General features: G+C 39.2%; 1 protein-coding gene across 1 annotated transcript in view; it reads right to left on the bottom strand.

Moving 5' to 3' along the window:
• Positions 1 to 5,179: 5,179 nt before the first annotated feature.
• Positions 5,180 to 10,107, bottom strand: part of LOC108673666 — a 16,151-nt gene continuing 11,223 nt past the window's right edge. Inside the window, exons 10-12 of the mRNA XM_047881849.1 lie at positions 9,130 to 9,225; positions 7,605 to 8,064; positions 5,180 to 6,212 (exon numbers count right to left, since the gene is read on the bottom strand). Of these exons, the coding sequence (XP_047737805.1) occupies positions 6,016 to 6,212; positions 7,605 to 8,064; positions 9,130 to 9,225 (753 nt within the window). The 3' untranslated portion in view covers positions 5,180 to 6,015. The remainder of the gene's footprint in view (positions 6,213 to 7,604; positions 8,065 to 9,129; positions 9,226 to 10,107) is intronic.

The raw sequence follows: 10,107 nt of genomic DNA, 5'->3' as shown, positions 1-10,107 counted from the left end.
TTCTCTGATATGCTGCCTCACTGCCACTACCTCCAATCACCGTCGATGTTGTCGTACATTTTAATATGGCGGCGTTCTCGTGAATAAGCTCAGTAGTTCCATTGTTCTATGCGTTTCGCATTCTCATTTTAGAATGTCATAGTAAGACTACATCGGGGTCGAAGATTTAATTTTCCCATTTTAGCGCATTTTTTCATTTATATACTTCAAAAAATACTTCATTTATGAAAAAAGCGCTATTGTACTCGTCATGTCCGTCTGTCTGTCCGCCATCTGTCCGTCTGTCCGTGACTTCACGTTTTCGTCGACGAGAAAATGCGCTTTCGGTCACTTACTGCAGTGAGTACTGAGTTATATTTTCCTTATTTAATTTTTTTACATAAAACCTTTTCTTTAAATCTCATTTCTGACAATAATAGAGGATTGTACGTGAACCCCGGCATCTCATTTCATCACAGGTATCCCCAATCTCGTAGGCCTGTTATTTTAACCGTTATAAAATATAACTGTTATATGTTATATATAAATATAAATATATTTTCAAGCAGGTTTCATTGAAGACCAGAGAATTTGTTTTATTCGCAATTTTCTTATTAGTTTTTTCAATATATCGAACAATATTTGTCAAGGAAGTGTGCGTTACCTGGAAGAGTGTAACGCCAAGGAAGTGTGCGTTACCTGAGAGTCTAAAGCATTACCGGAGAGTGTGAAGCGTTACCTGAGAGCGTAAAGCGTTACCTGAGAGTACAGCATTACCTGAGAGTGTAAAGCGTTACCTGAGAGTGTAAAGCGTTACCTGAGAGTCTAAAGCATTACCTGAGAGTGTAATGCGTTACCTGAGAGTGTAATGCGTTACCTAAGAGTCAAAAGCATTACCTGAGAGTGTAATGCGTTACCTGGGAGTGTAAAGCGTTACCTGAGAGTGTAAATCGTTACCCGAGAGTGTAAAGCGTTACCTGAGAGTGTAAAGCGTTACCTGAGAGTGTTAAGCGTTACCTGAGAGTGTAAAGCGTTACCTGAGAGTGTAAAGCATNGAGTAGAGGGGGAGTAGAGGGGGAGTAGAGGGGGAGTAGAGGGGGAGTAGAGGGGGAGTAGAGGGGGAGTAGAGGGGGAGTAGAGGGGGAGTAGAGGGGGAGTAGAGGGGGAGTAGAGGGGGAGCAGAGGGGGAGTAGAGGGGGAGTAGAGTGGGAGTAGAGGGGGGGTAGATGGGTTAGATCGTCCACTCTTCTGTCATTTTCAGCAACGAGCCTCAGACCCCAAATCTTTCACCTTTAGTCTCCTAATTACATTCCATAATATAATATTTATAATAAACGACATTATCTTCATTTATAAATTACCTGGAACCATGACGTTTCCGAATACCATCGGCCGGTGTAGGCCTCCGAGTAGGCCTAGGCAGAACAGGCCTAAGTAAACTAGGCTTGGAAACATCCTGTGAAGAAGCTGAACTAGGTTTACCTAGCTGAGCTAGGTGGACTAGATATGGCAGGGAAACTGTGAATAAAATACCAACGTACATCAATGAAAAACAAGGATATATTACAATTAAGGTTCGAAGAAAAAAAATTCAATCACAGCCAGCAGAATTAGATGGGCAGGGTGGCCCAGTGGTTACAGTTCAGAGTACCAGAATTGGCGCAGAGAGGCGCGGGTTCGAGACCGCAACAAGCTGTGAATGTTCTGCGATGTTAAGAATCGGCGACAGGCCTACGCGGCCTATTATACGCTGAAATCGCCATGTTATATTATATTAAATTATATTATATTATATTATATTGAAAATGTAGCTCCATGTAGTCACTGCACAGCGGTTCTCTGATATGCTGCCTCACTGCCACTACCTCCAATCACCGTCGATGTTGTCGTACATTTCAATATGGCGGCGTTCTGGTGAAGGAGTTCAGTAGTTCCATTCTCTATGCGTTTCGCATTCTTATTTTAGAATGTCATAGTGCGACTCTATCGGGGTCGACGATTCAATTTTCCTATTTTAGCGCATTTTCTCATTTATGAAAAAAGGCGCTATTGTGCTCGTCATGTCCGCCCATCTGTCCGTCTGTCCGTCTGTCCGTGACTTCACGTTTTCGTCTACGAGAAAATGCACTTTCTGTCACTTACTGCAGTGAGTACCGAGTTATATTTTTCAATTTTTTTACAACAAATGTTTTCTTTAAATCTCATTTCTGACAATAATAGAGGATTGTACGTGAACCCCGGCATCTCACTTCATCACAAATATCCTCCAATTTTGAAGGCCTATCATTTTAACCGTTATAAAATATAACTGTTATATGTTATATATAAATATAAATATATGTAAGATGTTAAATATAGTTAATTAGTAAATAATTAGTTAATGTTAATGTTAATTAGTAAATAAGTTAAGATGTTATTTATAAATATATATAACATCTTAACCTTTCTAGCTCGGACATATGCAATCATCAAGCAGAGATAAGGGACCGGTTACCAAACGGTCGGTTGCAGGCTGTATTTTTTAATAGAAAGTTCTATGTGGTTGTGGGTTCCTAAAACGTTAGTTGGCACCTCTACCCGTAATCCTATTCCTTCCTGATTTTCAGAACAGTTTAATTTTATGGTATATCAAAGTAATATATTTTTTCAATCACTGTTTCAAATCAAATAGATTCGTAAAACTAAAGTTTATATTTAATTGGGCGATTTTAATTAATTATTGATATTTTGAAAATTACATTATATTATTAAATACTAACATAATTGAATTCTTGGTCGATAAAATTTATATAAAATAGCCCATGTTGAATTAATTAGCGCTATTTTTATAATCCGTATAATTCATTTCGTACGAATGCATAATAATGCATTTCGTACGAATACAATGCATTTCGTACGAACACAATGCATTTCATACGAATACAATGCATTTCGTACGAATAAAATGCATTTCGTACGAATACAATGCATTTCGTACGAATAAAATGCATTTCGTACGAACACAATGCATTTCGTACGAATACAATGCATTTCGTACGAATACAATGCATTTCTTACGAATACAATGCATTTCGTACGAACACAATGCATTTCGTACGAATACAATGCATTTCGTACGAATACAATGCATTCCGAACGAATACAATGCATTTCGTACGAATAAAATGCATTTCGTACGAACACAATGCATTTCGTATGAACACAATGCATTTCGTACGAACACAGTGCATTTCGTACGAACACAGTGCATTTCGTACGAACACAATGCATTTCGTACGAATACAATGCATTTCGTACGAACACAATGCATTTCATACGAATACAATGCATTTCGTACGAATACAATGCATTTCGTATTAACACAAGAAAAGCGATTTTATAATTTTCTGCCGAAGATTTTGTCAGTTTTTTTTAGCAAAGTGGAGATTTCTAATCTGCGTTGACAACTTTCCACAGATTAGTTTGTATTCTATAGAGAATCACTGCAATATATTAGTTTTTGGTTACGTAGAAATCATTATTTCCAAGGTTAGTTTTCTGTTGGGACTGCCAAGGACATCGAACATATGCTTAGCGAGCGATTCAGAGCTTGTTAAGCGCGCACCCTCCCTACGCCACGTCATGAAGAGCACTGAGTTGTGGGTTGCCCTGTGCCAAGGCTGCCAGATGTTGCCAGGAGAAAACGGCCAAATCCGCTCAAAAAAAAGTGCAAAGCACATAATTTTACCGGCCAATGCAGTTTAAAAAAGGCCCATTTCGTTGTATTAGACCGAAAAAGGGCAGATATGGCAATTTAGATTCCATTTTGGTATATACCTTGAGAGATGACGGGCTCTGCTGCCAGAAATTCCTTCGTAATCGTTGCCCTAATCCTTTAATTTTATCTAGAAAACCAAATTCATCCTTTTTTCGAAATTTAGGATTGCAAAAACGTTGAGATTTTTTAGTTACCCCGCACGCAAAAGTGTAGAGCCGGTATTTTCATACGTAAATGTTCAGTCTGTAAAGTGAGGACCGCATAAATGCCTGCTTAGTTCGTCTGTAAATATATGGTCCGTGCAATTATATCCACAAATCACGTTGGTTATAATACATGGAATAATTTCAATATTTTACCGTTTATTACGTTCATATTTTTGTAAGACCAAACGTTTATGGTATTTCGTACCGGTACGACTTACAGTTCATTAGTGGACACAAAATATGATATTTATTATTAAGTATAAGTCTTTATTCACATATACTATAGGCGTGTGAAAGGTATGCATAATTATTCATTATTCCAGAAATAAATAAGGTGCAGCGGAGGAATATAGAACTATTTCATCAATTCATGCGGCTGAATTTCGAAATATTTAAAATTCGGAAGCACTTGTAGTATTAGACATTTTGGGATTTTTATTTTGTAATAAAATTATAATTTACCTTTACCTTGGCAACACCGTTAGGAAGTTAACGTCGCGCACACAATTTTCTCGTTGATCATTATAGAATAGAATATAAGTGTCGGCACTGAAGAAATAGGCCCATGGCCTGTTGCCGATTTATGAATTTTTCGTGACTTGATTCACAAGGGATCCGGCCTTTGGAACCCGATCTTTCCATAACTGACGATTGATTGAGAAAGCTGCTGGACTTATTGCCTGGTCCGTCATTATCCATATTATCATTCGGCTGATCCCCGCTGAAGATATGCACGTTGCCAAGGGCATTATTTACACTATTTTTTTATAGCTTAATATTTATTTTCAAAGCCCACCTTGTTGTCAATTTACCCTGCATTAAAATCTCAGATCCAGTCTTTAATTTTCAATCCTGTTGTTTTACTGTATGGGTAAAGACTGGCTTACCCAACAAACTTTTAATTTAGTACCCGTGGTTCACCTAGAACCATGCCCGAATTAAAGAGGGTTCTAAATTGGGACAATGATGTTCAAAATAAAGTTCTTTGTTGACTTATTTACTAAGAACGAAGATAGATATACAAAATATACAAGAAACACAATTTGATCTAAGCCAAGTTCGTGATCTGGAGAGGTCGCCACATACAATTCATCTATGACATCGCAATGAATATTGTTTATTACAATTCAACAATCAACATACATGTAAATATTGTATATTGCAGTGCAACATAAAATGAAAACTCAACATATAAATCACATTTAATTGCTTCTTTTGACTTGTAAATCTCATTTTATTTCAGCCAAATAAAGATGTATTGTTCTTCCTATCCCAATATTTATACTAAACATCTGTTATGTAGATACTCTATAGAAGTATTTACTCACTATATATTGTGACTGAAGATTCTGAAAATCGTGACCTGTAGCCTCTATAAGTCTACCTATTCAAGAGTCTATAATGGCAATTCGATGCCTATAAATTAATCAACTTTTAAAGTTTTTATCTCGACTATACTATAACCGGACATGGGGTTTGGGCTCATGGGTACAGTACATTGAGGGAAATTGGTGGGTCTGTATGACCCACTTAGATGAGTCAACCGCGTCCAAATAGCGATGCACTTTTTTGACTCACTTTCCCCATTTGTGGGTCATTATGACTATAGCTCGCCCTTTATATTTCAGGTATGACTCATTTCTGGAATCGAAACGCTCTGACGCCACAAGTGAGTCATCTAGACCCACCCATTTCTCTCAGTGTGGAAAAATATATGTATTGATTGTTGTATTTACTTAATATGCAACCTGTACTCATAGTTATATTGCAACGAAATCCCTCGCTTCTTCACCAGCAATTTCTGATAATTTCATGTATTTATTCTTTTTTCATGTCCGATGCAAATTAAATGTTTTTCTTGGAAATCAGTAAGACAGAACACGCACCTCGTTCCTACAATTTTAAAATAAGTACCATGTATGAATATACGTTGAAACGGTTTAGGAACATGAAACCGGAATTTACTTAATAGTAAATATTGATTTTTGCGTCGTGAACATTAACGAATTAAAATTTAGTGCCGATCAAAATCGAGACATTTTTCTACGCGCAGCAGTCTGGTTCAAATGAAATTCACCTGAGAACTATCGAGCTGAAAGCATGAAAGGATTGGTCGTCTGGCAGTGGCTGGTCGGTGATCTTTTTGCGGGTTCTCACACGCAGGTACGCGGCCAGAAGTACGACAACTGCAACCATAGCGAGCACCAGGCCTACGCCCATCATCAGTTCCGACGCGGACTTGACGGAGAAGGGGTGTGTTGGTGTCGGCTCTGTAGAAGTAAATGGAATTGTGCGTATGAACTAAATTTGTTACTTATTGAATGGTACGCTTTTCAAATTCTTTTATCAATAGTTCCTGTCGTACAAGTTTTTTTTCCAAAAATTTTTTCGGAATAAAAATGGGGCAATTAGATGTTATTTTTACACTCAATGAAGTGCCAAATATTGCCTCCGCCTTTTAATCAAAGTTCTGAAGGCAACATAATTTATCGATAGAGCAATTGGAAATGAAGTAATTCATTGTGTTATAGATATTTACGTGAGATTATAAGATTCAGGCAGACAATAGAAGTTACAATGGTCATGATTTTAATTGGTATTATTTATTATCTTATGTCTTCAAAACAATGTTAATAAAGAATAAGAGCCTGCTGACTCATTACCATATCAAATTAAATGTTTCACGTGAATAATACATGGTAAAAATTACACATCAGACTGACATTCTTGTATAACTTGCTAATAATATATTGGCGGGTTTGTCGCTCGTATGAAAATGTTGTATACAATGTTGTTGATGTAGTTCCATTCCCCATTCTCTCATTTCTTTATTAACTAAAACAGCATATCTATGTTGCCAATTATGATATTTCTCAATTTGTCCTTACTCTCACGCTGAACGATGTTGCCATCACGCTGGTCAGAGAAACCTCTCTCGATGTCCTCTGGCGACAAAACCTGTAGTTTGTTGGCCACCTTCAACACTCCGTCAACCCTGCCGGCATGGAGACCTTTTTGCCTGTTCCATTTTGGGTCGATTTCTGGAACTTCAACTCTACCGTTTTTTGTAGCCTTGTGATCAATCTGTTGGTTATTTCCATCTTGCTCCAAACGGTCTTGACCATAGGAGTAATGATATTCAATCTGTGGTTTCTTGTCAAAGGAGGACAGTTCAACCGCATCGACTAGCGGGAAATTTTTGTCTGGATTTTGGTCTAGGGGAGAGCGTTCTGAGTTATTGTTTAAAAAGAATAGGTTCTCAGTCTCAAGATTATTTTTTTCCATCACGGTGGCAGCAGTGCCTAAATAAGTAATTGAACCAATATCAAATTCTTTGGGTACTATTCCAAACGTGATCGAATTCGGTAGAACTGTCGCTCTCATCCCCGTATCAACAACCCGATCTCGGTGGGCAATTCTACTGTTACCTTTGTGAGTGTCTAGTCCGTCAGCAATTCTAGCGTTACCTCCTTGGATGTCTAGTCCGTCAGCAGTTATAACGTTACCTCTTTGGGTGACCAGTCCGTCAGCAATTCTAACGTTACCTCTTTGGGTGACCAGTCCGTCAGCAATTCTAACGTTCCCTCTTTGGGTGACCAGTCCGTCAGCAATTCTAACGTTACCTCTTTGGGTGTCTAGTACGTCAGCAGTTTTAACGTTACCTCTTTGGGTGACCAGTCCGTCAGCAATTCTAACGTTACCTTTTTGGGTGTTCAGTCCGTCAGTCACATATTTGGTTGGGTCAATTGACTGGTCAGGGAGAATTTGTTCGTCAGACTGGACGGCCGGTACCGTTCCCATGCGTTGGTCAGTGTAAATCTCTGTGGTTAACGAGGGGTTCAGTGCACTTTCTTCTGGGGTCCTTTGATTTTGGTGGCTTGGCCTAAAATTCTCTTTCGGATTCTCATTATGTTGGTCTCTAGAGGAAATCATTTTTGGGTTGGGTTGTTGACTGAATTGGTATTTCGCTGGATCAAGAATTGATGCTTCCTCTTCCTGCGTGCCAATTGAAGTTTGGAAACTTGATGCGCCATCTTCTAGTTCACCGTAATATTCGGTGCTGTTTTTGTCAAATCTGACTAACTCTCTTCTTCTTCGACGACGACCCATCTTGTCCATGGTCTGTTGAAAAAGGCAATCAACTAAGTTGGAACTTCTTTGCCATTAAGGGCCCATCTTATCAAAGTTTTCGTTCAAGTACAAATAACAATTATCATTTCCATTGTTTTGTAATAATATTACTGCACGAGCAACTAATTTTTTTGGAATATAGGGAATTGAAGACTGAATTCAATTTGATGAAATATTATCAATAGGCGTTAAGATTTATAGAATGCAAAATATTAATTAAGGTTATTTATAAATAGAAAATAGATTTATTCTAATATAACACTTCTAACTCTTTTGACCCATTAAATTTTTTGATGGTGCTTATTCTTTGTAGCTGAATAGGTGCAGTATATTATTCGCAACACTTTAATTAACAAAACTTTAGCAAACTTTTCTGGCCCATCCTGATATTCTGGGACAAGAAATGTCCATTCCTACACAAGGTGAGTCACATTTATATCGCTTCATATGAGGATGTAGAGGGCTGTTAAAATCTGTGTTGACGAAGGGTACTCACCTTCTTCATGTCCCCCTGACACTCTGCGGGTACTTGGGCACTAAGGGTAGTTAAGACATAGGTTGACAGGAGGCACCCACCTTCTTCATGTCCCCCTGACACTCTGCGGGTACTCGGGCACTAAGGGTAGTTAAGGCACAGGTTGACAGGAGGTACCCACCTTCTTCATGTCCCCCTGACACTCTGCGGGTACTCGGGCACTAAGGGTAGTTAAGGCATTGGTTGACAGGAGGTACCCACCTTCTTCATGTCCCCCTGACACTCTGCGGGTACTCGGGTACGAAGGGTAGTTAAGGCATTGGTTGACAGGAGGTACCCACCTTCTTCAAGTCCCCCTGACACTCTGCGGGTACTCAGGCACTAAGGGTAGTTAAGGCATAGGTTGACTGGAGGTACCCACCTTCTTCATGTCCTCCTGACACTCTGCAGTTACTCGGGCACTAAGGGTAGTTAAGGCATAGGTTGACAGGAAGTACCCACCTTCTTCATGTCCTCCTGACACTCTACAGTTACTCGGGCACTAAGGGTAGTTAAGGCATAGGTTGACAGGAGGTACCCACCTTCTTCATGTCCTCCTGACACACCCCACAGTCCCCTGAGCAGAGGTCCACCTGGCACTCTATCATCACTTCCATCTGGTCGGGAAACTTGAATGCCTGAAACATACATAGGTGTTAGAGATGTAATATGGTTGTGAATTATTGTATCGAAGTGTTTTTAATAGGTTATACTAAAGCAGGTGTTTTGCTCATACTCGTAGACAAACGCTTAAATGAATAGCTTTAATAAAGATTATATAGATACTCTTATCTCATTATTAATTTTTATCTGTTGGTGGAAATGCGAATTCTATTTTAATGACTGCTTCTGGTACCATTATTGGTTTCGTCGGTGAATGTATATGATCTAAACAAAGAGTCTATTCAATCTACATATAGCCTGTATGTAGACTTACAATTAATTGTGAGGTAACTATAGTTACCAGCCAGCCTGTTGTAGTATGTAGAACAATGTTTAGGAAATAAAATAACCTTTGGCCCCCCAGTTTGGAGGTGCTACACGGAAATGTGCAACGTTACCTGGAAGAGTAAAAGTCAAGGAAGTGTGCGTTACCTGGAAGAGTGAAAGTCAAGGAAGTGTGCGTTACCTGGAAGAGTGTATGTCAAGGAAGTGTGCGTTACCTGTAAGTGTGTAACGCCAAGGAAGTGTGCGTTACCTGTAAGTGTGTAACGTCAAGGAAGTGTGCGTTACCTGGAAGAGTGTAATGTCAAGGAAGTGTGCGTTACCTGTAAGAGTGAACGTCAAGGGAGTGTGCGTTACCTGGAAGTGTGTAACGCCAAGGAAGTGTGCGTTACCTGGAAGAGTGAACGTCAAGGAAGTGTGCGTTACCTGTAAGTGTGTAACGCCAAGGAAGTGTGCGTTACCTGGAAGAGTGAACGTCAAGGAAGTGTGCGTTACCTGGAAGAGTGAACGTCAAGGAAGTGTGCGTTACCTGGAAGAGTGTAACGTCAAGGAAGTGTGCGTTACCTGGAAGAGTG

This window comes from Hyalella azteca, unplaced genomic scaffold (genome assembly GCF_000764305.2).
Source record: "Hyalella azteca isolate HAZT.00-mixed unplaced genomic scaffold, Hazt_2.0.2 contig1221, whole genome shotgun sequence".
Lineage (NCBI taxonomy): Eukaryota > Metazoa > Arthropoda > Malacostraca > Amphipoda > Hyalellidae > Hyalella > Hyalella azteca.
Note: the sequence above shows the minus strand (reverse complement) of the source record. Positions and strands in the feature narration are given on the sequence as shown.